General features: G+C 39.3%; 3 protein-coding genes across 4 annotated transcripts in view; all 3 read right to left on the bottom strand.

Annotated features, from left to right (window-relative positions):
- Positions 1 to 393: 393 nt before the first annotated feature.
- LOC124289650 lies at positions 394 to 1712 on the bottom strand. The gene is made up of 2 exons (XM_046726254.1): positions 1555 to 1712; positions 394 to 1039 (listed from the first exon to the last, which is right to left on the bottom strand). Exons 1-2 carry the CDS (start codon positions 1605 to 1607, stop codon positions 394 to 396), a joined length of 699 nt encoding a protein of 232 aa, XP_046582210.1. The 5' UTR covers positions 1608 to 1712.
- Positions 1713 to 4816: 3104 nt separating this feature from the next.
- LOC124289643 lies at positions 4817 to 7166 on the bottom strand. Of its 2 annotated transcripts, XM_046726250.1 has the most exons (3): positions 7062 to 7166; positions 5676 to 6439; positions 4817 to 5639 (listed from the first exon to the last, which is right to left on the bottom strand). In XM_046726250.1, exons 2-3 carry the CDS (start codon positions 6436 to 6438, stop codon positions 5605 to 5607), a joined length of 798 nt encoding a protein of 265 aa, XP_046582206.1. In that variant the 5' UTR covers position 6439; positions 7062 to 7166; the 3' UTR covers positions 4817 to 5604. The 2 variants fall into 2 exon arrangements, with proteins under 2 accessions (XP_046582206.1, XP_046582205.1); XM_046726249.1 differs by having other exon boundaries at positions 4817 to 6439.
- Positions 7167 to 8234: 1068 nt separating this feature from the next.
- The window catches only part of LOC124289651 (mucin-3A-like), a 55815-nt gene continuing 45168 nt past the window's right edge, over positions 8235 to 18881 (bottom strand). Inside the window, exons 16-19 of the mRNA XM_046726255.1 lie at positions 17462 to 17557; positions 17163 to 17218; positions 16253 to 16383; positions 8235 to 14186 (exon numbers count right to left, since the gene is read on the bottom strand). Of these exons, the coding sequence (XP_046582211.1) occupies positions 13656 to 14186; positions 16253 to 16383; positions 17163 to 17218; positions 17462 to 17557 (814 nt within the window). The 3' untranslated portion in view covers positions 8235 to 13655. The remainder of the gene's footprint in view (positions 14187 to 16252; positions 16384 to 17162; positions 17219 to 17461; positions 17558 to 18881) is intronic.

The following is an 18881-nucleotide window of genomic DNA, read 5'->3' on the forward strand; positions in this document are numbered from 1 at the left end:
GTTGTACAGTAGAGTGGCCTCTCCGGAATCCACATTGATATTTATATAACAAATCATTTGAAATGAAGTAATTGTAAATATGTTTAAATACAACTCTTTCAAACATCTTCCCAACACAACTTATAAGTGAAATAGGGCGATAATTTGATACAATTGAGTGATCACCCTTCTTGAATAGGGGCATAACATTTGCATATTTCCATTGGCTAGGATATGCTGATAAATTAAGTGACATGTTAAATAATATGCACAGTACTGGGCTTATAGACTCGACCGTTTTTCTAAGTAACTGATGACTAATCTGGTCTGGTCCAGCAGCTTTCTTGAGAGGTAGACAGTTAATTATGTCGGCATCTGAATAAGCTGATGGACTTTCCTCAATAACACTTCTTTTTAGAGCAGGAATAGGAAACAGGGAAACAGGTCCTCCATATCTTCAAAGATAGTGACAATAGAACCTTGCACAGTAACTGGAACTTCGGAAATGTTGCTTGTAATGTTAGCAATGACAGTTCCACGGAGAGTCTCTGTCATCGTGAAGTCACAATGGTATTCCTTTTGAAGAATTAACATTTGGACAATTGTGTTTTTCTGAGCAATGGCATCAAAAGATGTCTTCCCCTTCAACTTTCTGGTTCGTTCAGTCTTTTTCCCATCTTCATTTATTACAATTTCCTCGTTGAAATGAGACGCTGTAGCCCGAATCTTCTTAGGAACAGTGAGATTTATATCCCCTGTATTTCCCCGAGTAAATCCCCTTTCAAGAGTTGTAGTAGCAGTAGAAGTTGATGTTTCACTGGCCTTGAACTCTTGATGTTGGTTTTTCTTTGTATGATTCTCGAAGCTTGTTGTAAGTAGCACCTGTGGGGCTGGATCTTTGCCATACTTCTTGTTCTCAAAATGAACAAAAGACGAGGTAAAGTTCAGCTTCTTCCATATTATATCCATACGAACATCTTTAGCCTCAGGTTTTGTTACTTTGTAGTTCTTCGTTGCCCATTCTTCGACAATGTCAAGAAGGTCTGGCACAACTGGAGACCTGAATAAAAAAACGGAATCTTATGAACTATTTTTGTACAACCTAAACATCCCAAACTGTGGATAATTCAAATTAAGTGATAACGAAATAACAGCAATCACGGTATGTCACTTAGGAAATCATGAAAGAAAGTTTAATGTGAGATTTCGAGATAGGAAACTCGAAATAAGGTCCAAACTTTGGACCAAGAATCGGTGTACATATCATGATGCCTGTCTGATACCATAACTTTTGGTTCGGGAAACTACAACCTGACTACATCTCAAACCCTAATGAAAGACCCTCGCCCCAAAAAGGGAATATGTATGGATTATCTGCCAAAACACTCATGCAAAGAAACAACCCTGAGCGGGTCAGGAAACACGCCCCGTTTCCTCAACACGTGGCTATGACATACTCAGATTCGTACAGTACCTCTACTTCAAACTTGAGATATTTCGTTTGTAAAGTTTTTGCCATTTGCTTTATGAGATATACTCAGAAGAAACGCCTGTAATGACATGTTTTCTACATACCTTGCACTTCCAGTTTGCTTCGTTGTTGAATCCTTACTAGCCTTTTCTTCCATAGTGTGTCAATCTGTAAAGTAAATAGTTGAATCAAATTTGACGAAGAACCGAATCCGAGATGCGTTGTTTATACTGCACCACGACTGGGACTGGGCTTTAAATAATGCACTGAACGGAGCAGAGTCTAGTGGAAATTCTGCCACGTCAGTGAGTATTTTAAAATCAACCAAGGAACAACGAAAACTGTGGAAATACCAGTACTACTATAGAGATGATTATTGAACGCAAAATCCATTGTTCAGTGTTGCCTTACCACCTGTTTCGACACACCTCAGCTGTTGTGCAATACAAATTCAACAATGAAAATGAGCTCAAGGCACCAGTGACACATGAGAGAAAGTCAATGGTTATAGGGCTAAAGAATGTTGTCATGTGTGTACATCGTATGCGTGCCGGTTCATTGCAATGTAGTCCATTTTCAGTGGGTTACTGTGATATTGTTGAAATTGCCAGTCGGGCAAAGAATGGAATATTACGTCGCGTTCGCGTTTAAGCTAATTATAATTCACGTACATATGTGTTTGTGTGTGTGTGTGAGATCAGCTTTACGCCGCACCCAGCAACTTTCCAGCTGCATGGCGGCGGTCTGTAAATAATCGAGTCAGGACCAGACAATCCAGTGATCAACAGCATGAGTCATAGAGTCTGACTGCCCGATCCCGTTAGTCGCCTCTTACCGCAAGTATGGGTTACTAAAGACCAATTCTAAACCGGATCTTCACGGGTCTCACGTAAATAGCTACGTGCATGAACACTCACTCACTCACCCACCCACCCACCCACCCACCCACTCACTCACTCACTCATTTGACTGTACAAGTCACCAAGTTGTGCAGTAAGGCGACTACTCATTCCTCCCCAGCGCTTCTTATTACCTTTCATTAAGCAGCTAGTATTTTACCTACACTATGACAGATGAATCAGATTATTCTGCGATTCTATGTACTGACATTCCTGCATCGGGGTGAACGTATCTGTGAGTGTTTTGATGCCAATTTCCAGGATGTTTATGAATGTCACCAGAACTACTATTTACTAAAGCAATGAATTATTTTTCATACAAGGCAAGCCAACACTGGATTATTGTCCATGTTCTACAGTTTCTCATAAATAAAAGAAACACAAAGACCTTTACGACATTCTCAACAAAATATTGCTGAAAGCAGACTCGATTGTACAACAATGAATCACTTTCAAATATTGCTCCTACAAGGTGTTCGGGTAAGGGGGAAAGTTTCCTGCCCAACGGGTCGACTGCACTTTACGGGTCCCCGGAAGTTTAGACTACATGACATGCGCAGAAGCCATATTTACATCGAAGCGAGCACTAACGCTGACGCATACGGTTAGCAAAACAACCCTGCGCGCCGCTATTTTTGTCATAACAACATCGCTGTTTTGGTCCATTTTTTGTCATCAAATCGCTGTTTTGGTATTCAATTACCCTTGGATACTAATCGATACAATAAACAAAACAGGTAAGTTAACATGATGTAGCAGAGCGTGATAACAAATATCGAAACGCTTCACTTACCTTATATTACAAGAACAAATCTGCGCCTCAATTGAATTGACTTACCTCACAAGAACAAATCCGCACTTGAATTAAATACATCGGGTACATCATGTGAGCTTTCATTTTGGGGGATGTCATTTTCTTTATTTCCAGTTTCAACTATTTTAAAATATTGATGGGTTTTTTTGGGGTCAAATACACGGCGGATAAAAGTAAGAAATGTAACGAAAGGATCATCAGAACAACGTAAATATTTCTTCCTCACAATGTACTCAACAAAATAACTATCATACAATCCTTTCGTAGTTCCATACCTGGGCAGGGACGCTTTCACCGCTCTCCACGTACTCTCAATTTTATTAGTGCACGCACCATTCTCTGCATTCACAAATTCCTTACTATGATTCACAGTCACATGCTCGTATCCCATCTCATTCAGCCTAGCATACGCCTTCCAACAATCAGAATGAATAATCGATCCCGGTCGCACCCACTTTCTCAGCACATCAAAAGGGTATCTGCATCACGCTTCTCCACAACTTCCAAAACATCCGGTTACTTTCTTTCTCGATACCCCCAAACACCCACACACCATCCACTCGCCTTCCTCGGTGAAACTTACGCTTCCCAAACTTACTCTCATCAATCTCAACTTCAATCCCTGGCCCACCTATCATCTCATTCTCCTCTTCCATCACAAACAAACACACATCTCTACAATAATTAAACCAATCAACCAAAGTGTGGTCAGACCCCAGACGCAACTGCACTCTCACAAAATTCTCTCTCACTTGATAAACCCAATAAAATGTCAATTTCATAATTTCACTAACGGACAAATGAGACTTAAAAAACCAAGAATCACGCCTTGCTACAATTTTATGATTGCATATTTTATTTGAACAACGCCACACATAACCCTCACTCCGACTCGAATCCTTTCGCTTTCCTATACTCCCACTGTCACACTTCACACACTTCCCACTGAAATTTCCAATCAAACCAAACGCTTCCAACCAATCCATCAACTTTCTCTCATCTCTACACAGCTCATACAAATCATCATACACCATTCTCCTTACAGCCATAGCTAAGCAAGTCAAATAAGCAAGATTGAAATCAGGCGACAAGCAAAATACAACTCACCAACCGTGCGCGTTAAAGTTGTGGCAGTCGTAGTAACCCACTACCTTATTTGGAACATTCGACACGTGCGTCCACAATTGACCAATCAAATAAAAGGAACGTCATCGGGATTTCCCCTTGATTACTAACGATTGGATTGATGTTTTGGAGCATTACTAAAATTCGTGTTTAAAACTATCGTCTTTCAGACGATGTTTTAAATTAAACTTTTGCCAGTGAACACGAAAATGACCTCTAATTTCGTCTAAAATGTCTCCTAACGGAGATCAGCCCGCTCTCGCGTGCTTCTCTATATATATGACGCGCTGCGCGCGTCACTTACTGCCGAAGGCAGCAAATGCGCCTTCGGCGCGTGCTCGCGCAAAGCGCGAGCTATAAAAATACATTTCTACTTCCGGGTCTGGGGACCCGTAAACTGCAATGATATCTTATTTTTAAGAATATATCAGGGCTACTGATAAGTTTGAAATAAAGAGGAATAATTTTGAAAGACGTGGAGAGTTCGGTCCTACATGGACGGTGGAAATACAACAGGAACTAAATAGATAGCTGTGACCGAATTTATTCAGATTACATATACTGATGTGAATATATTTACACTTTATTCTAATAAATCGTATAAAAACTTAAAGGAAGTTTATATTTTGAATATTTAGTGTCGAGTTCTATCCTAAATTTGAAGTCAGTTCTATATGTTATCAAAAGGTGCAGTTTCCCCAATCGTACAAAATATGCACAATCAAATTTGCAAGCTTAAAAATAATCATTATATTATTATCTTCTAATTTTCACATATACATAAACATGAAGTTTCTAAAATCTAAATTGCAATACATGATATATACAGGTAATCAACAGACACTTTTTTTCTTCCAGAAATAATCATTTGACACAAATGAACCGTCTCGAAAAACTTAAAGTTTCCATTCCAATTCAAAGTTGTTTGCCGAATTTGCTAACAACAAAAATAGAGTGTACAGGACGTTTGTGAATTAAATAAACGATTTGGGATCCTTTTGTCGGGATGGTCGAACTTTGAGCCTCATTCCGATGATGTGAACAGCCGTGGTACTGATGACGGTTTGTTTAAAAGACACGATAACTGTCTGGTCATAGGTACATCGCAAAATCACCTTGCAACCTGCATATATCTACCAGTCATGCCAACAAAAAATATTGTGGATAAATACACACAGACTTATGGATTAACCGATATTGAACGGATTTTGCCACTTTAAAGGGTCTATAATTATAGTCTTCTAGCAATCAGTTCATCATTGTACGTACAGATCACAAATCTGTATGAAGGACAACGATGTGATTTCAAACGTATTTCAGTTATACCAATCGTCATTGTAGTCATCATCACCATTGTAGTCATCATCACCATTGTCGTCATCATCACCATTGTCATCATCATCGTCAGGTACGTCTTCCTGATACACCCGGATCTTTTGAGAAACACCATACCGGAACCGAACCTTCCCGATTATAGGCCAAACCACTTTCTTGGGGGTTATCTCCACACAGTCTGGTAGTATGGCATTACTGTCACGTAGAATCTGGGCGATATCATTTTCTACAATCAGTACTTTTTCAGATGGTAATTCTGTGATCTTCACTTTCACCATCCCTCGGAAGGATACGTTCATCTTGAAGCTGCATTTGAATTCTTCTTCAAGTATTTCAAGCTCAGCAACAGTTCGCATTTCCTTCGGCGCTTTGACAGTCGTGTTGACGGCCCAGGAGAGAGAATTCTGTACCGTATTTTCATCCTCGCATTCAATAGTGACTTCGTTGCCGAACCCAGCTGTAGAGGTGAGAACTTCCGGTGGGACCGGAAGCTTGATTCCTGCATTGACCCCGCGTGTGAAGCCTTTGGACATCGTCGTTGTCACTGTCGCAATCGTGGAACGTTGAGTCTGGAAGTTGTGCAGTTGATATTGCCTTGTCTCATTGTCGAATGTCGAACTGAACACGATCTGAGATTGTGGAACACTTGATTTATGCTGCTTCGAAAAGGTTGGTTGGGAGGAAAGGAAACGGACCTTATTCCAAACCACATCGAGCTGTGCATTGTCGATAGTCACAGCATTTTTCGTCCGTGTATATATTTTCCACGCCCATTGTTTGAGGAGTTCATCAAGATCGGTAACCGAGCTGGCCATCCTGTGATATGAAATACACAAAACAATGAGGCATTGTAAGATTCAATTGGGACATCGTCTACTTCTATTTGAAATCTTGACCTCCAAGTATAGATATGTACGGTACTGACAATACCAAATAAAATCCAGGATTCGTGCCCTCGATCATAGAATCCGGGTACGCGAAAGGGGCACGGCGCATACGCTTACGACCAATCAAAGAGTTGATACCCTAACATCAAGCATGATAGGAATTACAGTTAACAGTTCATCACCGTCAGATGTGTTACTCCCTATCCTTGGTAGTTATCATATGTCTTCCAGCAACAATAGAAGCAGCAGGAACACGAGCGGAAGCAGTCAATCCCACCATATAATAATTTTAATAAGTGTGTTACAACATTTACTTCTCTCAATTTGTCATCTCTTATAGAAATCAGGGCGGTGGAGTAGCCTAGTGGTTAAAGCGTTCGCTCGTCACGCCTAAGACCTGGGTTCGATTCCCCACATGGAAACAATGTGTGAAGCCCATTTCTGGTGTCCCCCGCCGTGATATTGCTGGAATGTTGCTAAAAGCGGCGTAAAACTAAACTCACTCACCCACTCACGGACTATAGAAATCAACTGGATACAGATTAACTTACCTACAAAACGTCGCAAACTTCAAAGCTGATTTCAGGTTCAACGTTGGTTCTCAAGTGGTGCAGAAGCAGTTGGAGTCCCCTTTATATAATGTCCATGGTACACGTGGCGGTAGTCAGGCCGTCGGGTGACTCGGAATATGTGTCGATATAAATAGAATCTGGTAATGTATGACTGTATAACTGTTAGTGGGCCTAAAGTCGCTTTCTCTGACGTACTTGCAATGTATGACACCAGGCCTGTCCAACCGTTGTACCTATCTTTAGCCTTTTGTTTTTTTGACCGATAGATGACGAAGCGGTGGAGTTTGTAAAAACACACGTATATAAGGGTATGATGCTACAAGTCACTGAGGTACCCGTGTCTCCAATGTTAAATTATTAATAAAACCTACGCAATGTCGTCTGATTGTCAGGAGATCCATTCATTTTTCAAGATATTTCACTTTGTTGTGTAAGGCCGCACTCAGCATTATGTTCCAGCTATATAAATTCCAGCTTAGATAATCCTGTCTGGGCCAGACAATCCAGAGATTGACATCATGAGCATCGATCTACGCCAGTGGAATACGATTTCATGGAGCAACCAAGTCAGCGAGCCTGACCACCCGATCCCATTCGCCGTATCTTACGTCAAACATGGGTTGCTGAAAACATATTCTATATTATTTCTGGCGTTCGTTAAATTGTTAATGGTGGGTGCTACTGGGCAAAATTTAAGGGGCATTTACAGGGTCCTGTATGATCCTGGCGATGGTAGGCAACAAACAATATCTGTCTGGATGACTTCTTCACAAGCTGGAGTTTGGATAAAGGATGCTTTTAATAGAATTTCAGTTGTATTAAGTGTGTCAGTGTAGCGCTTGGATGTCCAAGCCGTTTATCACAACATTGTTCTGATGCTGACAAAACAAGCAGTACGAACCAAGATTTGAACCACCAATCACAGGTTCCTGTCATATCTAGGGGGAGCAACCCTGAGTGAGGGAATTAGGTCTTACACTGCTTTCAGCAATATTCCAGCAATTGCATGGTGGGACACCAGAAATGGACTTCACACTTTGTACCCTTGTGGGGACCAAACCTCTGTGTTTGATGCAAGGAGCAAGAGTTTTAACACTAGGCCACTGCATCGCCCCTCACTCACCCTGGGCATGAAGAATCAAAACATTATGATTAATTATCAGTATTTTATTATCAGTTACATTACAAAATATATTGTATAATACAGTGTTGTGTGTTACAATGTCTATATACAAACATTGCAGCTCTATATCTGTACAAGTCTTGTTGATTTAACAAATACCCATTCCCATGATGTTATGCAATAACAAAGTATGATATACAGTTCATATGCAACTCTTCCCCATGGATATATATGATATACATGATGTGTGACGACCTTTAAACAAGAGGTAAATGTCAATAATACTCATATTTAAATTGAGTGCTAAAGGTCAATGTCCTTGTGGAGAAACAAACGGCAATGAGGGATAACGGTCCTTTTGCCAAATGGAATTTTCAAATTTTCAAATTGTGGCAATTTTGTAATATGCAAAAGATCAGACATGATCAAATAGGTGACAAGTAGATTCTTTTCCTTCTCACTTTTGAAGTTTTGACATGGTTGACAATACGACTGCAATGAGTGAAACCTCAAGTATAAGCAAGTCGATCCAAAATAGAAACTGTTACTATGTGTTTGTGTTTGATAAACAAATTCTATTAAAATCACTTGGGGTCAATGACACGTTCATACTCCTTTAAAAATATATATATATAAAACACTTCATAAAAACTCCTATAATAATTTTTTAATCACATCTAATCATTACCTATGCAGTTACCTTTGACCCAAACATTTCATGTGTTGAAATGAACAAAGCAGACTTCAACTTCCAGAAACCACATCTGATATATTTCATAATAATGTCAAAATGGTTTCTCAGTTCTTAAATTTGCAGATCCTGTATCACAAAAAGGACCCTTATTCATCACTGTCGTTTGATACTTTATTCCATCTAAAATGAAACATATGTCATGTTTCTGTGGAACATCACCAATCACATATCAAGCTTCAACAACTAAACACTATGGACACATAGATGATAATAATCTGCAGTTAAGTACCATTTGTCACTGTACAAGATTTTGATATAAACATATCAATCAGATGAGGATGGACAGAAAATGGGACAAATTTAGCAAATTTGATAATAAAATTCATTAACAATTAATCAACATTAAAACATAAAAAAGTTACTCTCAAGTAACATTTCATCGTGTTTGAAGATATTATCACAGTCAACACTGCTGAACTAGCTCCCAGTAACATACATTTGAAAGTTCTGTTAAGCAAAGACACAGATCTTTCAGTTTTGGTTTGAGCAAATATACTGTGATTTTCATTTTCTTCAGAATGTCAAACATAACCTTAATGGTCATCAGCCTAGGCTGTAACATGCAACTTATATTGTATCCAGTGTTATGAATGAAACAACTACCTCATAAGTAAAAACGAAGCTATTTGGAATTTATTTAATATTCAGACGTCATTTATGCGATGTCACTGTGTTATGCAATAAGTAAAAATACTTATTGCATACTTATTACTAGCCAAATTGAACAAATCAGAGATCATACATCGGCAACAGCAAATCCGGGAGATAAACAGTTTTTTTTAGTTTGGGTTGGGTTCACCCACACCAAAACCCCTTTGAAAATTTTTGGATCCGCCTATGATGGGTCATCAATGTTTGACAGAAGCTCTGGGCATTGGATATGTGTTCCGTTGGGACACAATATCATATCAAAGAAGGACCAACATCAGACGGATTATCAGACCTTGCAAGGTTGATTGAAGTCCAGGTTACTTTAGACTTATGATGTATATGAATCTGATTATGAATAATGATTAGTACTCATTACACTGAGAAAACAAGACCTGGGGCACAGATAAAGGCTCCCAAGGTTCATCACCTCTGTCACTTGGGCAAATCCCTTTTATCCCAAACACCTGGTATCTCAATAATGTCATTTCATCAAACAATATTTGGAGGGCAGATGTCAATTATTGAAGGCATTCAGCATCCTTTTGTTCCAGAAGTAATGTCACAGTCTTCATCTTGCTTACCACTAACTAAACACAGAAGTGTTCACTCATTCTCATCAAATTATCAATTCAAAGTGCCTCTTCTTTATGACAGTTTGGCATAAATCTAATTTAAAAATGTGGTTAAGTAATTGCATCAGGAGAATCTGTTGTCATGACGACAAAGAAGTTTCGCTACAAAGTCATGTATTTGAGCCAGAATTTAACAAGGCAATTTGAGTACTGGTCATATCGCCACTTATTGTAATTGAGAAGGAACTTAATAATTTTACTGGATGGTAAGTTTAAGCATCATGCCAGTTCATCAAAACTCAAACCTAAGCTGTACTAGCAAATGGGTGAGTGAGTGGTTTTACGCCGCTTTTAGCAATATTCCATCAATATCATGGCTGGGGGCACCAGATATGGGCTTCACACATTGTACCCATGAGGGGAATTGAATCTTCATCGTGAAAAGCGAATACTTTAATCACAAGGCTACCCCACCAACCACTAACAGACAGGACCAGGGTACTTATTACAACATAACGGAGAATTGTACCCTGGATCATCGGAGATGAGCATTCACTAACCTGGTACAAAAGCTTGTTGATTACACAGGTATAGATAAGCTCAATAAGTCAATATAGATATATTTCATAAGTACAATAAGTCATGACTAGCGATGGACAAAGCAAGGCGTACGATACAACTACACAATCATGAAAGACCTGGTGGAGTTTCTATCCTATTGGGCAAAATGTGTGTTTTCCTGACCCATAACTCTATTCTTGTTTATTATCCCTTTCTCATATCACCTGCATTCGCATATTTTTGTCAAAATAAAGCAACAGGATAACTTGAAAACAGACCTATATTGTTAAATAACTATATTTCAAAACAAACAATTCAATTTTGGGGTGGGGTGAGAAAGGGAGGAAGCTCTCGACATGTACTGTGCTTGAATGGAGATGGAGGTTTTGTGTGTGTGTGTGTGTGTGTGTGTGTGTGTGTGTGTGTGTGTGTGTGTGTGTTGGGGTTGGAAAGGAACTTTGATATATCAAGGTCAGATTTTAAAGAACTGATTTTAAGGGTAGGGGATGATTCTGGCAGAACAAATATGTAATATATATATAATATTTGAGTATAATAATATTGATATGTAAATTTCTTGGTTTAAAAAAAACAAAAACATATAGGTACTTCTAATATTTGACACTAAGGATCATAATATATGAGGACTACTACTTGGCAGCAGGCTCTTCATCTTCATAATCAGGTTAACTTATCACACTTGTGGGTACTTTTATGTTAGACATACAATGAAAAACAGATTCTTAGGAATGGACTCACGTGAGATGTTGGTCCCATTTTAGTCTTCTAGAAAGTCTCATTCCCTACACAGAAATGAGATCTTGAGATTCTTGATTATTGCATGAACAATTGTAAAATATGTCACTAAATTATTAAAAACAACTTATCTTCAGCAGAAGCCTTCAACGAAGTATTTAAAATGTCTGTGACGCAACCTGCCTCGTTATAGTGAGCCTAAACACTGCCGTGCGAAAACATATGTCTGAAAACATAATCAGACAATAACACATCCACATTGTCTCTTTCAACAACAAACATAAAACAAGAAGCTGCAACATTAAACGCATACTGCAACTAGCACTACAGAATCAGATCTCTGATCTAGACACTTCTGGGAAGACCTTTTATGTTTGACACACACACACATCAGGAGATGTTCACCCTACACCATCACAACAAACCATCACTTCATGTGCTGAAGCTGTGAAGCCTTTCCAGACAGACAGGTCGACAAACTGTGGACTTGAGTGACAGTGTTTCAAAATATGTCACCACAGATGTATGCCACACATTCAACAGTGTGTAGTGTCTCTTTACATATCCTCAATGTCTAAATGATTCCAGGAGTTATCTCCCCTTGTTTGGTACTCAAGTCTTTGAAGAGGTAACTCCATCTAAACCCAATCGTTTCTTGAGAAGCTGAGTACCATACACTGCCCAACATGACATCTCCTACACCCGAGACAGAATGCATCAGTTGCACCAGATGCAGAGGATGCACCTCTTTTTTCTGTACTAACCTGAATCAGCTTCTCTATGACACCAGTTTTCATGGATTTTTGTTTCATTTTAGAATTGGGTTTTGCACAAAATCCTAAATCTACCTCTAGCACAAAGGAACTAACCTCATTTTCCAGGTAATTGAAAACATTAACACAATTGTTAAAAATTAAGGGAAGCAAAGGTTCTGGAAATCTTCTCCTTCAGTAATTAACCTTGTACTTCCCATACATATTTGATTTTCATCTTTGGGGTTGTCATGGTAGTGTTTGTCTTGACATTCACGCTTACTTTCAGCACTAAATAAACATCAGATGTGTACATTAAAGTATGTTCATCTGATTGTTTTGCTAGAACATAACAAGAATGAATTAACGTTATTATTCTGCCTTTTCTTACCATGCACAAATCATGCTATTCTTGCATATCATGTTTTACAAAATTACTTAATGGCACGATCCAAATTTTCTGGAATGTTCTTATTCATGCAGCTTGATGAACTGATTGAAAGTCTACAGGTGTTCTTGGTTGAACAGTATAGGTCTCTTGCACAAAAATATATATATCTTCCTATACTTATTCTGATGGAATAATGTACAGGTACGAAAACAATATAATAGTACAAAGTGTACTAACTTGGGTACATATTCCCGATGAAACAGATGAAACAAAAGTGAGTGGCCTTTCTCCATTACCTCTCTGTCTAACACACTGCTAATAACTGAAGACTCGACCTTTAAAGATGCCACGATTTGCTGTCCGTTAGTCAAGCAGGAAATCTATGACAGTGGCGTTTGAATCTTTACCCAGAATGCCTTCATTTTGTTTCCAGGATACAGGCAGACTTTCTGTGTTTCTTTTGAAGATGAGACACATATACATCACAGTACATTTTGAGAAGAACATGTCAAATAACAATAATTGGCACCGTATTCATTCATGTCATGTTTGCTGAGAATTAATCCTGCAGCATAATAAAACAGTTCTCACAATGCTGAGTCATCAAAAAGCATTGTGTCGATGAGGATGTGTGAGTACTAAAATATATCAAATGCTAACCATGAGAAAATTTAACGGTCATGGTAGAGTTACAATAACATCAAAATTTCTACATGTTCATAAGACAAGAATTTTTCTATGATTATAAACAAATTGTTCCATTTGTAAAAGCTTGGTTAGATCCAACATTAAAATCTCGGTCAGAAACATAACAACCTATAACAACACTCCCTTCTTTAACACTGGGAATGATCACAATAATCCCGAGCATAAATCTGTTGGGATTCATTCAACAACCAAAATAATGAATTCCACAGAACCAGTTTACCAGAGTCCATCCTGACTCAGTCTGTAAACTGAACTGTCATCAGTCCATCCTGTACTATGTCCACATAAATCACTACAGGCTAATACTATGCCAGTGAATTTCCATGTGAATCTGTCTTTCCTGGTTCACCAATTTTTGTGGATAAATGCTCCAGCTCTTCGCGGAGTGACCGAATGAAAGGTTGAGGGGAGGTTCCAGGTTCCAGACTGGACACAACATCCACCTCATCTTGACCGGCCCAGGTTTTTGTGGGGCCTTTATGTGGGCCTCCATTGAGACCACCATTTTCTTTCACAGAGTCCTGTGTTTGAGATTTACTTCCAAAAGAATGCAACGGTATGTCCTCATAGCCTGTCATCCCAGGGTAACTGGTGTCCCCATTGGGGAGCCCCGACTTGCCCATCCCTGTTCCGATGCCGTTAACAGTTTGATGTTTGGGGTGGGAGGGTTTTGAGTTTGTGCTGCCCTTGGGGTCAGGGTCTAAGTCTTTAGTTCTGATCACAATAGGCTTGGCTGGTTCTGTGGCGTAGTAGCTGTCACGCATGCTGGTCGGGTACGACTCGCTGAAGGTGGTTGTCTGAAGACGCTCCTGTGTCGGTGTCTTGTCCATCACAGTCTGCAACAGGAGATTACAATTTGTGAGTGAGATCTCTCACTTCATCATCTACTGTCTTTGTTTATTGTTTACAGCCGCACTCAGCAATATTCCAGCTATATAGCAGATGTTTAGAGAATAACCAACGAGGTACGAATGGTTACGGGAAATATGCCCGAGTTGAAATAATGTTCACAGTGCCGAGCCCTGGCGAGGCACTGAACATTATTTTAACGAGGGCATATTTCCCGTAATCACTCGTACCGAGTTGGTTATTCTAGTTATTACCAATAATGTAATTTAAAAAGAAGAACCACGAAATAAAAACCACCCGGAGACAGGAATTGTGACCTCAAACAGCTGATTCGTATTCATGCACGTATTAAACCTAACTTCTCCAGCGGTAATAACATAACTACGCTATGGAAATAGTACATCATAAAATCGCTTTAAAATACAACAAAATTATTATGTCTGGAATAATTAATTAACATTTGTTAATATGATAAAAATGATCTTTTAAATATATCATTGAACTTAATAACAGCTAAACATTTATTCGATCAAGTCAGTGCGACGGAACATCGTTCATTCAGGACTGACGTGTTTTCTAGTGACGGGTGACGGTGTAGTGTTGAAACACACTCTGGCAAAAACCTGTCAATTTTGGGGAAAGTCAACGGTTAAAAGTTAGGAAATCTAAAAGACAACCATCCCACGAATACATCTAGAAAAGTTTTCTGTCAAGAAACTCAACAAGTTTGAAGATTAAACAACATTTTGTTCTGTGGAAGGCATGTTACACTCTCGTCTTAGTAGAGTACAGCAGTTCCAAGAAGGATGACTCTAGTCGGAATCCGAGTCTATGAAATGTGTCAATCTCTGCATCGGCTACTGGGACCAACCTCTCGGATTGATTAGGAATGCATGGATATAAAAAATCATCTTGAAGAAGAACATTTAGCAATGATTCCGGTAAGAAAGGAGCTGTTTTCTGGTTCGATGGCATGGACGCCGTGTCCGACTCACTTGTTACACTTTCAGATAACATCTTTAGTCGGTATCTTGCTGTTTCTATTTCCCCGAATTCAGTTTTAACAACAAACTTGTTTTGGGAATTCAAGGGCTGTAAAATTCTTATCACTCTTCCTATTTGGTCACCGTCAAGTTTAACTAGGTAAGTGACCTTGATCGGGGTTAGCCTAACGGCGGCCATGTTTGTTTACAAACAATGCAACGATTGTTTAGGTTGGTTTTTTAAAGATTATATAATTTAAAAAGACTACTATTTATAACGCAATTTCATTCCAAAATAATAACTTCTAATAAAAAGAATATTCATATTCTTTAACCTTTATGTTTTCTTTTTTAAATCTCGGAATGTGTGATTACAGCACGTTCTAATTATCAATGAAACGGTAAAAGTTGTCAATGAACGGGGATCATGAAAAGTAGTTCCGTCAACCAATCATATTTCTTCTCTGCTTAGCTGACCAATCAACGTTGAGAATCACTGAAAAGCACATGTGCAATTATCACAAAAATAATCACCTGTGTATCTTAGCCCATATGGGTAATAACTGTATATAATTGAGTTTGGACCAGACAATCCAGTAATCAATCTATGTAATTGGGATACCATGACATGTGTTGTGAGCCTACCACCTGATCCCAATTCGCCTCTTACAACAAGCATCGGTTGCTGATGACCGGTTTTAACCCGTATCTTCACGTTCACATCTACTGTCTATCATTAACAAATGTGAACAATTTCCTTCGTGTTTCAGTCCCCTGGCCGGGAGTACCTGCCCAGTCCTAACTCTGTACACTCCGGCACTCATACACATAAAACATCACATTTCACTTTTGTCGTTACCATGACTTACAGTGGCCACAGACTTTATACAATGAAACTCATCTAATATTCATCAAACATTTAAACTTTTTTGTTCATATTTTATGAATCCTTTTAAAACAGCTGTACAAAAATAAATATGAACTTTATTTCATGTCCAGACTAAGGCTTCTTACTCCTGTCAGTCAAATCCATAAACCAGCAAAACAAAGGATCAGCATAAACTGCTTACCTGTGTTTGTGGGAGCGAGATGAGGGCTACCTCGTCCGCCGCCCTGTAGGGGCTCCACGTCTCCAGCCTGGGGGACCCCTCCTCCTGCCCTGTGTACGTGGGGTTGTAGTACAGGGGCGTGTGCTTCTTCTCTGTAAATGCATGAAGACACATTTCATGAAGTCAGTTCTGTTTCTATTTTCATCATACATACCATTAAATTTCTCATTCACTGTAGACTTATCAGACTGACTGACTGACTGACTGAGTTTGGTTTTACGCCGCTTTTAGCAATATTCCAGCAACATCACGGCGTGGGACACCAGAAATGGGCTTCACACATTGTGCCCATGTGGGGATTCGAACCCGGGTCTTTGGCGTGACGAGCCAACGCTTTAACCATTAGGCTACCCCACCGCCCAGTAGACTTATCAGACACTGTTGTGAAATAATCATCACGAGCAACAAACTTTAACCAATCAGTTAGAAATTAGTCTGCTGGCACTGGTTCTTAATCTGAATTTTCTGAAACATTGTTTGGAAGAAGTTAACACTGGGTCTTTGTAACTACATGTATCACTTGTCACATGTAACAGATCACTTACAGTTCTGATAAAGGCAAAGGGGAAGTCGTCAGATTAAACTGTTCACTCTTCATACTTTACATGGATACTGACTGACTGACTGAGTTTAGTTTTACGCCGCTTTTAGCAATATTCCAGCAATATCACGGCGGGGGACACCAGAAATGGGCTTAACACATTGTGCCCATGTGGGGAATCGAACCCGGGCCTTCGGCGTGACGAGCCAACGCTTTAACCACTAGGCTACCCCACCGCCCCTACATGGATACAGAAGACACTTTCTGGTTTGACTGTTTGACTGCAAAACATTTAGGACAGTTGATAAATACAAAGTTGTGTTTACCCACCTTCCTCTGCTGGCTGCTTTGATTCCTTGCTCTCTGTAGGCACAGATCCATTAGCTCTGGAACCAAAACATACATTCAGTTGTGGGTTTATATAAGAGAGTGAGTAAATTTTTATAAGAGAGAGAGAAAATTTAACATTACATTGGCAATATTTCTGCCATATCGTGACAAGGGTTATTTGTCAATGAACATACAAGGAGCAACATCTGAATATGCTTAAAGATGTCATAAATGTACAAGCAGAATTTTCAAATGACCTTGCTACTTTTTTGTGACCTTTATTATCCTTGACCTCTTACCTTGGGGTGACCTCAGACTTGTCATCCTTCTTCCGACTTTCAGACAGGCTTGTGTAAGATGCCTTAGTTGGACTTGACACAGGGGTCACTTTGTTCCTGGAACAAAGATTCATCCTTTGTACACACCTCCAGCAGGATGCAGGCAAAAGCCCTCCCTTCACTGAACATATCAGACTAAAACATCATTTCAGTATGAGTGTTAATGGTGTGAAGAACAAGTGCTTCAACCACTAGGTCATCAAACTGCCCCACAGTCATAAAGTGAGATAGTTTTCACTATGTTCCACTGGAGAAATTGCTTGTGTGAGATCAAATGATATCTCCTAGGAGATATCGTTTTGACAGCAGATTTTGTACAATGCCCTGACGTCATCAATTACATGAGATCACAATGCTTTGACATAATACATATTACATGACTCACAATGCTATGACATAAAAAACCTGATGACATGACTATGATATGACATCGCTGCACTGCAAGTCTAATCGTAGTACCATGTTCAGAGATGTACATTTTTCAATGAAAACTTATGACGAGGGATTTTCTCGGCAATTGGTCTCGGATTTTGGTCACTTTGTCAACTCGTGTTGATATAATTGATATCAGTGGATAACTTTGGTGAGATTCTCTGTTTATGTCACTTTTAGCAATATTCCAGCAATATCACAGAGGGTGACACCAGAAATGGGCTTCACTTATTGTAAACAATTACTGTGCCTTGAGGAACAGTATTAACACATCCATGTAGGATGCATTAGATTACATTCACAAACTGAAGGTTCATGGTGTCACATTACTACCCAAGTCAATGGAATGGCGTACACTCAAGTTACATTCTCGGCTCCCTGGGAATCATACAGACCTAGCTGAAGCATATGATGCCAGAAGTTAATACAACTGTATGATAAATTGTGTCTCTGAGCCACCTAGTACAGTGAGTGAGTTTAGTTTTACGCCGCTTTTAGCAATATTCCAGCAGTATCACAGTTGGGTACACCAGAAATGTGCTTCACAGATCATGCCCATGTGGGGAATCAAACCTGGATCTTTGGCATGATGAGCAAACGCTTTAACCACAAGGCTACCTCACTGCCCCCACCTAGTACAGGATGGTAGCTAGTTATCTGTAAGGAAGTATGTTGGGGGTGGAGATCATCATCCAAATATTCAACAACAATCCCATGCAGACATCATACACGACAGTAAACAACTGTGAACCATGAGGATAAGGAACAATGAGTGATGTTAAAATATAGTCAACAAATAACAGAACTCCTGCCGAATCATGAAAACAAGCAGGTGTCTACTCAAAAATACAGGAAAACACAAATAAAAAAACAAAACATTCATGCGATTTAATGAAGTCTACTTGAGCCACACAGCAAATGCTTGATGTGGTCTAACAAAGGGGAGATA

This window comes from Haliotis rubra, unplaced genomic scaffold (assembly GCF_003918875.1).
Source record: "Haliotis rubra isolate DU_JTF1 unplaced genomic scaffold, ASM391887v1 Scf446, whole genome shotgun sequence".
Taxonomy (NCBI): Eukaryota; Metazoa; Mollusca; class Gastropoda; order Lepetellida; family Haliotidae; genus Haliotis; species Haliotis rubra.